General features: G+C 21.0%; 7 protein-coding genes across 7 annotated transcripts; all 7 read left to right on the top strand. All coding sequences in view use genetic code 6, as the record gives it.

Annotated features, from left to right (window-relative positions):
• Window positions 1–527: 527 nt before the first annotated feature.
• Window positions 528–2,704, top strand: TTHERM_00266540 (phosphatidylserine decarboxylase family protein, putative; the record flags this gene model as incomplete). The annotated part of the gene is made up of 2 exons (XM_001015889.2): window positions 528–1,867; window positions 1,963–2,704. The coding sequence occupies exons 1-2, from the start codon at window positions 618–620 to the stop codon at window positions 2,702–2,704; spliced, it is 1,992 nt and encodes a 663-aa protein (XP_001015889.2). The 5' UTR covers window positions 528–617.
• Window positions 2,705–3,257: 553 nt separating this feature from the next.
• On the top strand, window positions 3,258–6,189 carry TTHERM_00266530 (transmembrane protein, putative). The gene is made up of 2 exons (XM_001015888.3): window positions 3,258–4,569; window positions 5,183–6,189. Exons 1-2 carry the CDS (start codon window positions 3,350–3,352, stop codon window positions 6,012–6,014), a joined length of 2,052 nt encoding a protein of 683 aa, XP_001015888.3. The 5' UTR covers window positions 3,258–3,349; the 3' UTR covers window positions 6,015–6,189.
• A 306-nt stretch (window positions 6,190–6,495) lies between these two features.
• TTHERM_00266529 (hypothetical protein) lies at window positions 6,496–7,166 on the top strand (the record flags this gene model as incomplete). Its single annotated transcript, XM_001470735.2, has 2 exons — window positions 6,496–6,672; window positions 6,726–7,166. The coding sequence occupies 2 exons, from the start codon at window positions 6,496–6,498 to the stop codon at window positions 7,164–7,166; spliced, it is 618 nt and encodes a 205-aa protein (XP_001470785.2).
• Window positions 7,167–8,229: 1,063 nt separating this feature from the next.
• Window positions 8,230–8,523, top strand: TTHERM_000266528 (hypothetical protein; the record flags this gene model as incomplete). The annotated part of the gene is made up of 2 exons (XM_012797600.1): window positions 8,230–8,305; window positions 8,405–8,523. 2 exons carry the CDS (start codon window positions 8,230–8,232, stop codon window positions 8,521–8,523), a joined length of 195 nt encoding a protein of 64 aa, XP_012653054.1.
• Window positions 8,524–8,926: 403 nt separating this feature from the next.
• TTHERM_00266520 (hypothetical protein) lies at window positions 8,927–9,611 on the top strand (the record flags this gene model as incomplete). The annotated part of the gene is made up of 3 exons (XM_001015887.2): window positions 8,927–9,103; window positions 9,157–9,195; window positions 9,303–9,611. 3 exons carry the CDS (start codon window positions 8,927–8,929, stop codon window positions 9,609–9,611), a joined length of 525 nt encoding a protein of 174 aa, XP_001015887.2.
• Window positions 9,612–10,540: 929 nt separating this feature from the next.
• Window positions 10,541–10,834, top strand: TTHERM_000266519 (hypothetical protein; the record flags this gene model as incomplete). The annotated part of the gene is made up of 2 exons (XM_012797599.1): window positions 10,541–10,616; window positions 10,716–10,834. The coding sequence occupies 2 exons, from the start codon at window positions 10,541–10,543 to the stop codon at window positions 10,832–10,834; spliced, it is 195 nt and encodes a 64-aa protein (XP_012653053.1).
• Window positions 10,835–11,913: 1,079 nt separating this feature from the next.
• On the top strand, window positions 11,914–13,065 carry TTHERM_00266510 (hypothetical protein; the record flags this gene model as incomplete). The annotated part of the gene is made up of 2 exons (XM_001015886.2): window positions 11,914–12,515; window positions 12,882–13,065. 2 exons carry the CDS (start codon window positions 11,914–11,916, stop codon window positions 13,063–13,065), a joined length of 786 nt encoding a protein of 261 aa, XP_001015886.2.
• Window positions 13,066–14,197: the final 1,132 nt, after the last annotated feature.

Raw genomic sequence — 14,197 nt, 5'->3', positions numbered from 1 at the left:
AATTTTATTTAAAAAAAATATAAATTGCTAAATTAGTAATTTTAATTTAATAATAAATCATTTAATATTTTGTAAAGTTATCAATAGTTCAAATATTACCTAATTTAAAAATGGTTTTAAATGATTAAAATAAATAGAGTAAAACAATAATAATTCATCTAAAAAGTGTTTAAAAGCTTTATCATTTCTAATTAGTGCTTTGTACTAAAAACATTTTTTTTTATTCTCAAATTACATACTATATTCTAGAAAAATATAAAGCTATTTATTGAGGTAGTGAGTAAGATAGATAGATTAATAGTAAGTGGAATTTAAAATTATTAAAAATCAACAATAATTGATTTATTTATTATTCTTTTTAATTTAAAAATTAGATGATAAAAGCTGGATTCTTCTTCTTGTTTTAAAACGAATTCTTTACCCAACATTCAATAGAAAGAAAGAAAGAAAAATATAAACTTGATTTTATAAAAAATAGTTAGAAATGTAATTTGTTTTAAATAATTTAAATACATAAAAATAACTTTAATAATATTTAAATAAATAGTGATAACAAAATTGAAAGAAATTTATTTACAAGTTCAACAATATTTTCACAAAGAATAAAACAAACAAATATGAAGTTAATAAGCGAACATCTAAAACAAGTGGATATCTTTGCATAGCCTTTCACGTTTTCATTCCCCGACAATGAAAAAAAAAAGAAAACTAAAGCTGGTGGTATATTTTCTTGTTTAGTATACATTTTTTTGATAGGATATTTTACCTACTTATGCTACCTCTACTTTTCTTCATAGATTAATCCTTCAATCTCTTAAACCACCTAACTGTACGACTAAAATTTTACTCTAAATTTAACAAATAATATATTTGCTTTTTAACTTAACTTACCAAACGGATAAAGTATATAAGAGCTTGAATAATCAACTGGCCTAGTTTATTTAAACGTGATACCTAGTTACAATTATATTGATGAAAATGGTAACTCACAATAGATAATCTTAAATTTTGTATAATGCAGTGACCCAGCTTTATCAAAATTTTATTGCTTAGATTTCAGTGCTGCAGGGATATCTTAAACTGCTATAATCATGCCTTTTGATCCAAATAATATTGGTAGCTATTCAATAAGTTTACTTTTTGTTATATGTGATCCATAGTTTCTTTAACCAAATGAGAAATGTGCAACTTTTTAGTAAATTAGGTAATAAGTCTTAAGGCTACAAACTTAAGGCGTTATGAGAATGACGACTTCTTAGTATAACTCTAAAACTAAGTAATATGAAACAAGTATGAAACAAGAAATATTTGGGTTTTCGGATGGTCTGACATATAGTAGCTAAATAATCCTTGAATAAAGTAATACTAAAGTAACTTAGGGATATCTTATATAAAACGAATCTCAAGCCAATCACTTGTCTGGTTACTAAAGGTAGGATTAATTTTTAACAAACTAGTTTGTTGAACAAGAGCTATAAATCAAAGTAATAGCACAAATATAAATTTATATTGGGTAAAACGGAATTAATTAATAAATATAATTTCCTCCATTTACTTCAATATTAGCATAGTTTTCTAGTGTGATGAATATAGCATTAATATCTGGAATCATTATTAGCACCTATACATAAAAAGAAATAGTTGAGGACTTAATGGATATTGAACTTAAAACCTATTTTAAAAAAACTGCAAATAATTTAATTTAAAAAAAACAATAATAAAAATAAAAACAAAAATAATAATAGCTATAATAATAATAAGATTAGTAGTCTCTTTCATAGCGCTTAGTTAATGCTTACAAATCTCTTCAGAAAGTATAAATAGGAAAAAACATACAAAAGTATTTTTAGATTAGTTTTTTCTAAAGGTAATCAATCAATCAATCATTTAATTAATTACGTGTTTTTTAAATTTAAAAAAAGCAATACCTCTATTTAAATTTTTCATTTTTAAATTATTAAGATTTAAGGTATTTTTTGTAGACCATGAAGTAAAAAAAGATGATTCAGATTAACTAATCAAATACAAATAGATGTATAAAGAGGCAATATAGTAAATGAGTATTTTTGAGATACAAAAGTAGCTTTTGCAAGTAAAAATGATGCTAAGAATTTTATTCACAGCAGAATAATTTGCTGCTATTTAACTTTGTGGAAATGAAATTGAAAAATCAGATTAGAATGAAAAATTAAATTTCATAACATAAAGTGATAAATAAGATTTTGACTAGAAAGAGCAAGAAAAGAATATTAAAAAAAAGTAAGAAAAATACTAATTAGATTCTGAAATGAATAAGAAAGGAAAAAAGTCAATTCTTAAGATACCAGAGACATATTCACCTAACCAAAATTTTATTTCTAACAGAAATACTATTGATGTTAATAACTACAATTTAGATTCATAAAAAATAGAAAATGCAAAAGAGTATGAACTACAAGCTATCTGTTAAGTAGATCAAAGTAGATAAAATAATGTAAATTAAGAAAAAGAAGGAGAAGAAAATTATTTACAATAAATGTAATAAAGCATGAAAAACGCTTAAAATCACTTAGAAAAAATTAACCTAATTGAGAGCAATATGGAATATTTTTAAATTTATTTGGAAAGATTCCTAGATAAAAACTATATAAAATCCGATTTAGATTACAGAATTTTAAATTGTATGATTAATGTAGATAAAGAAGAAGACATTGAAATAAAATGATTCTTTTTTAATTTGATTTTATTAATTGTTTCTTTTTTGTTTTTTTTATTGTTATTTTTATCTTTTTAGTAATAAATGTGAGGTGAATATTAAGATATTTACTTATTAATAAACAATAAAGCTAAAATTTATAAATATCTAATAAAAATGGGCTACCTATTAATACAACTCATTATTTCTATGAAAAATATTTGTTAAATTAGAGTGATATTTGCCAAGATTCTGTGTCCTCGAATTAATTAAATAAACTTATACAATAAAACAACTATAGTTATAAATTTTTAATTGAAGTCATACATTTTATTAATTAAATAGAGTCCAAAAAATATACCATATTTACTTTATTCCTTCCAAACAATATGAATGCAAAATTTTTTTAATTTCTCTTTAAAAAAATAAAATTTAGGGTAAATTATGCAATTCGACAAGGCAAGCTATTAAAAGTTGAAGTTATGGTATTATTTTGTAATAAAAATGAAATTTTCCTTTTTCTATATTTAAATATTAAATAAAAACAAAAATTTTATCTATAAACTCGTTATAATTTATTAATAAATAGTTGATTTATAGTTTTTGTTGCTGAATATTTTTTTAAAAATAAAGAAATTATTAAAAAAAAAGATTACGTTAAATTTGATTAATATAATGAAGGCTGTAAGCTATATATAATAAAGTATCAAATAGCTGGATCTATTTTCTATCCCCTTTTTTTTCAATATTTTTAACAATGAAAATAAAAGGAAAACGATATTTGGAGGGGCAGTATCTCTTATCGTTATCTGCATATCGATAATTTACTTTAGTTACTTATGCTATCTCTATTTTTAAAATTAGATTAATCCTACTATATCATAAATATCTTAGTATTATGATCAAAACTATTCAATTTAATTGCAAAATAATATTCTTGCATTTCAAATTATACTTCCTTCTGGTAAAACATTGCAGTAACTTGAATAAGAAACAGGTTTATAATACCTAAATGTTCTTCCATTTTATGTTGCTTAAGGTTAAAAAAAACAGCTACTTAGCTTTATATAATGTAAGGATTCCTCAATAAATAATTTTTTATGTCTAGACTTTTCGTCTGTTAGCAATTCTTAAAGTATATTAGATTTTAACTATGACAAAGATACACAAGCTAAGTATAAAATAGAGCTTTAATTCATATTATGTAACAATCAATTTCTTCTGCCAACTTAGAAATGTGCTACCTATTAACAAATAAGATAAGAAGTAATCAAGATAGAAACATAAGCTATTATGATTATCCAGACATAAAAGTATGACCCTAGCAAAAAGCGTTTTGAAATAAATAAAAAGAGCGAAATATTTGGGTTTTCAGAAGGAAATAGTATTTTTACTCAAGTAAAGTTGTAGAAAGGTTCCACAACTATTAACCAAGGTTTTGTATTATAATATGAAAGCAGAAGTGAGTATTTATCAGACTACACTATATTCCTTTAGTATATACCTTCTACCTTTGTCTAGCAAGAGATAAACCTAGATTTGATTGGATCTGTATAGATATTTTTAAGTGATGTTGGAATGAGTCAATAAGTTTAATTCCCTCCATTCACATCTCTGCTTGCTTAATTCTCTAGTGTCTTTAATGTTTTAGTTGTTATAGGAATTATTTGTTAATTTTGGGCTTAAAATGAGTTAGTGCAAGATTTTGTTGAGGTCTAGCTTAAATCTTACTTCAAACATACAGCTTTTCATTTTATTTAGTCGTAAAATACTTAAAAGTTTAGAATAAAAGATTCATCTTTTGTGAAGCATCTAACATAACTCTACAATTAGATATAAGGTATACAATATCAACAGTATGCTGATAAATATTCCAAGTTAGGCTTTTTCAATAGGTAAAAATAATTTAATTTTATTCAATGACAGTTTTTTAAATTGTTTTTTTTTCTTTAAAGCAAGTAAGCAGTGAAATAGATTTTATTTAATTTTAATTCATTATATATAAAATAATACAATGGTTTATCCAATTAGAATAAGTTATTATTAATTTGAAATATAAATGTATAACATATATTAATTTTAAACAAAAAAAAAATAAATGTAGCTCGTTTAATATATATATCAATAACACTCAACAAAATTATTTAGAATTAAACATTATTAAATTAAAGATTATGTATTAAATATGGAATTAAATATTAAACTTCTTTCATAATATTATCAATCCTCATTAATTAACACCAACCCCCCTCCCAAATTTTTACCCTCTGAATTGGGTCATACAAAAATATTTTTATTTTAAAAAAATTGTCTTTGTTAGTGATAATAATTATTTCATTTTAGGGTAATTAAAATTAATTTTGATAAATTGCTAATGAATTTTTGTAAGTTTGCAGTTATTTAAAAATTATTTATTTTAATGATTAAATTATATAAAATAAAATTTATTATTTTAATTTTCAAATAACATAATAATATATTTTAATTTAAATTTTAAATAAATATTAGGGTTAAATTGTTGATATTTAGTAGGTTTAATCAAAAAATAAAAAAACAAGATAATAAAGAAATTAAAATATTCAAGGCTCTTTACTCAGAAACCTAAAAGTAGATGAGTATATTAGAGCTACAAAAGGAGTTAATGTAAATTAAAATTATTTTAAGACTACTAATTTCTGCAGAATAATATGCAGCCATTAAACTGTGCGGTTATTCTGTCTTTATAGAAAAAAATAGTGATGAATAAATTGAGAAGATATAATAACCCTAAAAGGATTTTGATAAACAATAGGAATAGCAAGAATAAATTTTAAGTATCATAAATTATGATAACATGAATATATAAGAATGCTAAGATGTGAAACAACTCCAATAAAAAGATTAATCTTAAGATAAAAACAGTTAAAGATTTGATATAGATCTATCTCCTAAAGAAGTGTTAAACAATTTGGATGAAAATAAAACTTTTAAAGGCTAATCAGGGATAATAAATAATGGGCTCTCAGCATAAAAAAGCTAAATGCGCTCTCATAATCATAAAAGTTAAATATGCGAATTCAAAGATTTCACATCAGAAAAAGATAAAAACTTCCAAATTACAAATTTATTACATAGTAGCATATGTGATAATACTAACCATTTAGATATTATTGATTAAATTGATAAAGATTCAAATATTTTTGAACAGTATTTGTAAATATTTTTTGATAAACGTAATAAAGGTTCGCATTCAGATTTTGAGGAAAGAATTTTCAGATGTATGATTGGAGTTAATTAAAATATGAAACAAGTAGATAAAGAAAATAAAAATTATAATAAAACCAATTCTAGAGCAAATTGAATAATTTACAAATTTTATTAATTTCATATTTAATAAAAAACAGAATAATTATATTTGCATTATATATTTAAATATGAAATTAATTATAGCATACTTTTAAAATATCATAAATTTAATTTATACTCATATTATAATCTACTAAAATATATTTAATTTATTAACGTAATAATTATTTTTTTAATTTTAAATATTAGGCCATAACTTTAAAACAAAAAAATTTTTTTTTGAATTTTCTTATTTCTACTTAGCTTAGCTAAAAAAAGGTAAACAAGAATAATCACAGTATTTTTTAGTGTATCTTTTAAATTTTGATTAATAATATTTATTGAAAGTATTTTTTCAAATATTTAGCTTTAAAAATTAATCAATCACCTTCTAAAATAAATAATAAATTATTAATAATCAAAAATACAAATTATCAAAAAAAAAATATTGATTTTTATTAACTTTTCTCAGAAAATTTTAACTAATATCAGGCAAAATGAACAATCTTATTTAACCTAATGATAAGTCTTCCTCAGGATAACATAATAAATAAGTACCTCAACCTATCTCTTTAGAACATCTAGAAAAAACAGAATCTTAAGAATTACCTTAAGAATTTAATGATATAAATGATGAGAAGGATAAACCATAAAGTTCTATTTTAGTCCATTTTGTAACTTTAATAATCAGATTAACATTCATAAACTTTTTTAATAATTTAAAAAGGAATCCTATAGTAAATTATTTTCAGATAAAGATATAATCGTAAAACTTTACATATTATTGATTTTTTTTAAAAAAATAACATTGTTTTTTTCCAAATGCAAAGTAAATAAGAATTTGAAATATATTAAAAAAATATTTTAAAAAAGAAACTGTAAGCTGAAAAAGACATTCTATAAAAAACTCTTGCTCAGACTGTTGCTGAAAAAGTTCAGATACTTGCTGAAAAAAATCAGATGCTTGCTGAAAAAGATCACAATCTAGCTAAAAAAGATGAAGATATAAAAAAGCTGCTTGCTTTAATTTCCTAATACCAATCTTAAGGTGCTTCAAATAATGTTTAGGACAACGAAGTTGCTCCCCTTTCTGAAAATTAAGCAGTATTTTCCAATTCAGAAGCTCAATAGAATCAAGAATAGATTTGAAGCAATGAAAATATTATGATTATTGATTGACTTTCAATAATAGAAGCTTCATTAGATTGTTGGTATTCAAAAAAGGAAGCTTAAGTTATATTGTTGACATTCAAAAGAGGTAGCTTCAGTTATTGATAGTTTATAAAATGGAAACTCTTGTGCTTATGTATTAATATGTTTTTATTTGTACGTATTTTTATCAACCTTATTCGAATCAAACATTAGTTCTACTGATATAAATTTTTAATATTTTTTTAAAGCTTTCTAAAAATACCATATAATTATTATTTACTAATTTGAATATAAATATACTTTAATTAAAAGAATAGCAATTAACATTTATTTTATAAATTAATAATTTAGTTGCAATTATAAAATATCAATTATTTAAAATAGCTTTGAATGAAATTTAATATTAATTTTATTTATATTTATAGATTGCTATATTTTTACCTTTCCTTATCATTGTTTTACTTTTTTATTTAACAAAACAAACTATTTTTCAAAATTTATTTTTTTAAAATATAATATTTGATATTATATTTTGGATGGATGCACTGAGGATTTGCAGAATAATACGCAGCCATTAAACTGTGTGGTATTCTGTCATTATAGAAAAAAATAATGGTGAGTTAGTTGAGAGGATATAATAACCATAAAAGAATTTTGATAAACAATAATATATTTTGAATGGATGCACTGAGGATTAGCAGAATAATATGCAGCCATTAAACTGTGTGGTATTCTGTCATTATAGAAAAAAATAATGGTGAGTTAGTTGAGAGGATATAATAAACATAAAAGAATTTTGATAAACAATAAGAATAGTAAGAATAAATTTTAATTATAATAAATTATGATAACATGAATATATAAGGCAGCTAAGATGAGAAACAAGACCAAAAGAAAGATTAATTTTAAGATAAAAACTGTTAAAGATTTGATATAGATCCATCTCCTAAAGAAGTGTTATACGATTTTGAAATTAATAGTAGTTTTGAAAATAACATTTTTAAAGGTTAATCAGGGATAATAAATAAAGAATTTTCAACATAAAAAAACAAAATCACTCTAATAATTATAAAAGTTAAATGTGTGAATTCAAAGATTTCGCATCATAAAAAGATAAAAATTTCCAAATTATAAATTTATTGTAAGGCAGCATATGTAATAATACTAATTATTTAGATATTATTGATTAAATTGATAAAGATTCAAACCTTTTTGAACAATATTTGCAAATATTTTTTGATAAACTTTATAAAGGTTCACATTCAGATTTTGATGAAAGAATTTTCAGATGTATGATTGGAGTTAATTAAAATATGAAACAAACAGATAAAGATAATAATGTTTATAATAAAAGTAATTATAAAGCAAATTGAATTATTTATAAATTATATTAATTTTATATTTTATATAAATTGAGTAGCTTTATTTGCATTATATATTTTATATGAAATTAATAAAAGCATATAATAAAATATCAAAAATTTATTTTATTAAACAGCTTAATTAATAGTCATATAATAATATTATAAAATATATTTATTGTATTATTGTAATAATTATTTTTTTATTTTTTAAATATTATTATTATAACTTTAAAACAAAAAAAATTTTTAATATTTATTGAAAGTATTTTTTCAAATATTTAGCTTTAAAAATTAATCAATCACCTTCTAAAATAAATAATAAATTATTAATAATCAAAAATACAAATTATCAAAAAAAAAATATTGATTTTTATTAACTTTTCTCAGAAAATTTTAACTAATATCAGGCAAAATGAACAATCTTATTTAACCTAATGATAAGTCTTCCTCAGGATAACATAATAAATAAGTAACTTCACCTATCTCTTTAGAACATCTAGAAAAAACAGAATCTTAAGAATTACCTTAAGAATTTAATGATATAAATGATGAGAAGGATAAACCATAAAGTTCTATTTTAGTCCATTTTGTAACTTTAATAATCAGATTAACATTCATAAACTTTTTTAATAATTTAAAAAGGAATCCTTTAGTAAATTATTTTCAAATAAAGATATAATCGTAAAATTTTACATATAATTGATTTTTTTTAAAAAAATAACATTATTTTTTTCCAAATGCAAAGTAAATAAGAATTTGAAATATATTAAAAAAATATTTTAAAAAAGAAACTTTAAGCTGAAAAAGACATTCTATAAAAAACTCTTGCTCAGACTGTTGCTGAAAAAGTTCAGATACTTGCTGAAAAAGAGCAGATGCTTGCTGAAAAAGATCTCAATCTAGCTAAAAAAGATGAAGATATAAAAAAGCTGCTTGCTGAAAAAGATGAAGATAGAAAAAAGCTGCTTGCTTTAATTTCCTAATACCAATCTTAAGGTGCTTCAAATAATGTTTAGAACAACGAAGTTGCTCCCCTTTCTGAAAATTAAGCAGTATTTTCCAATTCAGAAGCTCAATAGAATCAAGAATAGTTTTGAAGCAATGAAAATATTATGATTATTGATTGACTTTCAATAAATGAAGCTTCATTAGATTGTTGGATTTCAAATAAGGAAGCTTAAATTATATTGTTGACATTCAAAAGAGGTAGCTTCAGTTATTGATTGTTTATAAAATGGAAACTCTTGAGCTTATGTATTAATATGTTTTTATTTGTACGTATTTTTATCAAATCAAACATTAGTTCTACTAATATAAATTTTTAATATTTTTTTAAAGCTTTCTAAAAATACCATATAATTATTATTTACTAATTTGAATATAAATATACTTTAATTAAAAGAATAGCAATTAACATTTATTTTATAAATTAATAATTTAGTTGCAATTATAAAATATCAATTATTTAAAATAGCTTTGAATGAAATTTAATATTAATTTTATTTATATTTATAGATTGCTATATTTTTACTTTTCCTTATCATTGTTTTACTTTTTTATTTATCAAAACAAACTATTTTTCAAAATTTATTTTTTAAAATATAATATTTGATATTATATTTTGGATGGATGCACTGAGGATTTGCAGAATAATATGCAGCCATTAAACTGTGTGGTATTCTGTCATTATAGAAAAAAATAATGGTGAGTTAGTTGAGAGGATATAATAACCATAAAAGAATTTTGATAAACAATAAGAATAGTAAGAATAAATTTTAAGTATAATAAATTATGATAACATGAATATATAAGACTGCTAAGATGAGAAACAAGACCAAAAGAAAGATTAATTTTAAGATAAAAACTGTTAAAGATTTGATATAGATCCATCTCCTAAAGAAGTGTTTTACGATTTTGAAATTAATAGTAGTTTTGAAAATAAAATTTTTAAAGGTTAATCAGGGATAATAAATAAAGAATTTTCAACATAAAAAAACAAAATCACTCTAATAATTATAAACGTTAAATGTGTGAATTCAAAGATTTCGCATCAGAAAAAGATAAAAATTTCCAAATTATAAATTTATTGTAAGGCAGCATATGTAATAATACTAATCATTTAGATATTATTGATTAAATTGATAAAGATTCAAACCTTTTTGAACAATATTAGCAAATATTTTTTGATAAACTTAATAAAGGTTCACATTCAGATTTTGATGAAAGAATTTTCAGATGTATGATTGGAGTTAATTAAAATATGAAACAAACAGATAAAGATAATAATGTTTATAATAAAAGTAATTATAAAGCAAATTGAATTATTTATAAATTATATTAATTTTATATTTTATATAAATTGAGTAGCTTTATTTGCATTATATATTTTATATGAAATTAATAAAAGCATATAATAAAATATCAAAAATTTATTTTATTAAACAGCTTAATTAATAGTCATATAATAATATTATAAAATATATTTATTGTATTATTGTAATAATTATTTTTTTATTTTTTAAATATTATTATCATAACTTTAAAAATAAAATTGAGGTAATTTATGCAGTATGGTAAGGCAAGTTATTAGAAGTTAAAGTTATGGTATTATATTGCATAAAAGATTATTTATTTCTTCATTTAAATATTAAACTCATAAAAATTTTATCTTTAAGCTAATTATAATTTATTAAAAAGTTGATTTAAAAAGTTTTTTGTTGCTGAATATTTATTAAAAATAAACAAATTATTAAAAAAAATAAGTTAGATTTGATTAATACAATGAAGACTGTAAGCTTTATATAATAAAGTATCAAATAGCTTGATCTATTTTCAATACCGTTTTTTTTCAATATTTTTAACAATGAAAATAAAAGGAAAACTATATTTGGAGGGGCAGTATCTCTAATTGTTATCTGCATATCGATAATTTACTTTAGTTACTTATGCTATCTCTATTTTTAAAATTAGATTAATCCTACTGTATCATAAATATCTTAGTATTATGATCAAAACTACTCAATTTAATTGCAAAATAACATTCTCGCATTTCAAATTATACTTCCTTCTGGTAAAACATTAAATTAACTCGAAAAAGAAACAGGTTTGGTCTACCTAAATGTTCTTCCATTTTATGTTGCTTAAGATTAAAAAAAACAGCTACTTAAATTTATTTAATGTTAGGATTCTTCTTTGAGTAATTACTTTTGTCTTGACTTTTCCTCTGTTAGCAATTCTTAAAGTCTATTAGATTTTAACTATGACAAAGATACACAAGCTAAGTATAAAATAGATATTTAATTCATATTATGTAACAATAAATTTCTACTACCAACTTAGAAATGTGCTACCTATTAACAAATAAGATAAGAAGTAATCAGGATAGAAACATAATCTATTATGATTCTTCAAACATAAAAGTATGATCCTAGCAAAAAGAGTTTTGAAATAAATAAAAAGAGCGAAATATTTGGGTTTTCAGAAGGAACTACTATTTTTACTCAAGTAAAATTGTAAAAAAGTTCCACGACTATTACCCAAGGTTTTGTATTATAAAATGAAAATAAAAGTGAGTATTTATCAGACTATTCTATATTCCTTTTGTATATGCCTTATGCCTTTGTCTAACAAGAATTAAACCTAGATTTGATTGGATCTGTATAGATATTTTTAAGTGATGTTGGAATGAGTTAATAAGTTTAATTCCCTCCATTTACATCTCTGCTTGCTCAATTCTCTAGTGTCTTTAATGTTTTAGTTATAATAGGAATTATTTGCTAATTTTGGGCTTAAAATGAGCTAGTACAAGATTTTGTTGAGGTCTAGCTTAAATCTTACTTCAAACATACAGCTTTTCATTTCCTTTAAAAGTAAAACGCTTAAAAGGCTAGTATAAAAGATTCATCTTTTGTGAAGCATCTAGTATAACTCTACAATTAGATATAGGGTATACAATACCAACAATATGTTGAAAAATATTCCAAGTTAGGCTTTTTAAATAGGTAAAAATACTTTAATTTTATTCAATGATAAAAAATTTTATTTTTTCTTTAAAGTAAGTAAGCAGTGAAATTGATTTTAATTCATTATGAAAAAATAATACTGCATTTTATCTAATTAAAAAAAGTTCTTATTAATTATTTTATATAAAAATATCATACTTAGTGATAAGATATATAGAGCTTTATTTTTTGGTAAATTGCTAAAGATTTTTGAAAGTTTGCAGTAACTTAAAAATTTTTTATTATTAATAATTAACATAAATAAAAGTTAAAACAATTTCAAATAACTTAATAAAAAATTTTAAATAAATATTATGATTAAATTGTTGATATTTAGTAGGTTTAATCAAAAAATCTAAAAATAAGATAAAGAAGAAATGAAAATATTCAAGTGTTTATTCTCAGAAACATAAAAATAGATGAGTATATTAGAGATACAGAAAGAGCTAATGTAAATTAAAATTATTTTAAGACTACTAATTTCTGCAGAATAATATGCAGCGATTAAACTATGTGGTTATTCTGTCATTATAGAAAAAAATAATGGTGAATAAGTTGAAAACTTATCATATACTTAAAAGGATTTTGATAAACAATAGGAATAACAAGAATAAGTTTAAAATGTGATTAATCTAAATTATGATAATATGAATAAAGAAGACTGCTAAGATGTGAAATAAGACTAATTGAAAGATTAATCTAAAGAAAAAATTAGTTAAAAATTTGATAAAGATCCAACACCTAATGAAGTGTTATAAGATTTGGATAACAATAGTAATTTTGAAAATAAAAGTTTTAAAGGATAATCAGGCATTATAAATAAAGGGTATTCAGTATAAAAAAACTAAATGTATTCTCATAATTAAAAAAGTTAAATATGTGAATTAAAAGATTTCATATCATAAAAAGATTAAAACTTCCAAATTACAAAATTATTGTAAAGTAGTATATGTGATAATACTAATCATTTAGATATTATCGATGAAATTGATAAAGATTCAAATCTTTTTGAACAATATTTGTAAATATTTTTTGATAAACGTAATAAAGGTTCACATTCAGATTTTGAAGAAAGGATTTTCAGATGTATGATTGGAGTTAATTAAAATATAAAACAAACAGATAAAGATAATAATGTTTATAATAAAAGTAATTCTCAAGCTAATTGAATTATTTATTAATTTGATTAATTTCATTTTATTTATAAATTTAATAATTATCATTATATATTTATAAATGAAATCAATTATAACATACAAATAAATTATCATATATTTTTATTGAGCAACTAAGAATTAGTTTATACTCGTATTATAATATTCGAAAATATATTTAATTTATTAATGTAATAATTATTTTTTTATTTTAATTATTATTGACATAACTGTTAATATAAAAATATATTATCTTATTTAAATTTTCATAAAATTTGTGCTTTTTTATTTATGATATCTTTAGAATGAATATATCACAAAAAATAGATATTACTTATTAATTTAATCATAAAAGTTTGTTAAAATATTCAAAATAAAATAGGAGAGCTTTTCTTAAAAAATAATGATTTTTAAAATTTATGATATTAATATTTAATTAGAAATCAGATTTTATGAAAATTAATTAGGTTATTTTTAGTTTATTGAAAAAAAGCTTGTAAATATTTATTTTATTTTAAAATTAATTAA

This window comes from Tetrahymena thermophila (genome assembly GCF_000189635.1).
Source record: "Tetrahymena thermophila SB210 genomic scaffold scf_8254649, whole genome shotgun sequence".
NCBI classification, from domain to species: domain Eukaryota; phylum Ciliophora; class Oligohymenophorea; order Hymenostomatida; family Tetrahymenidae; genus Tetrahymena; species Tetrahymena thermophila.
The sequence above is the reverse complement of the archived record's forward strand: the minus strand, read 5'-3'. Positions and strand labels throughout refer to the sequence as shown.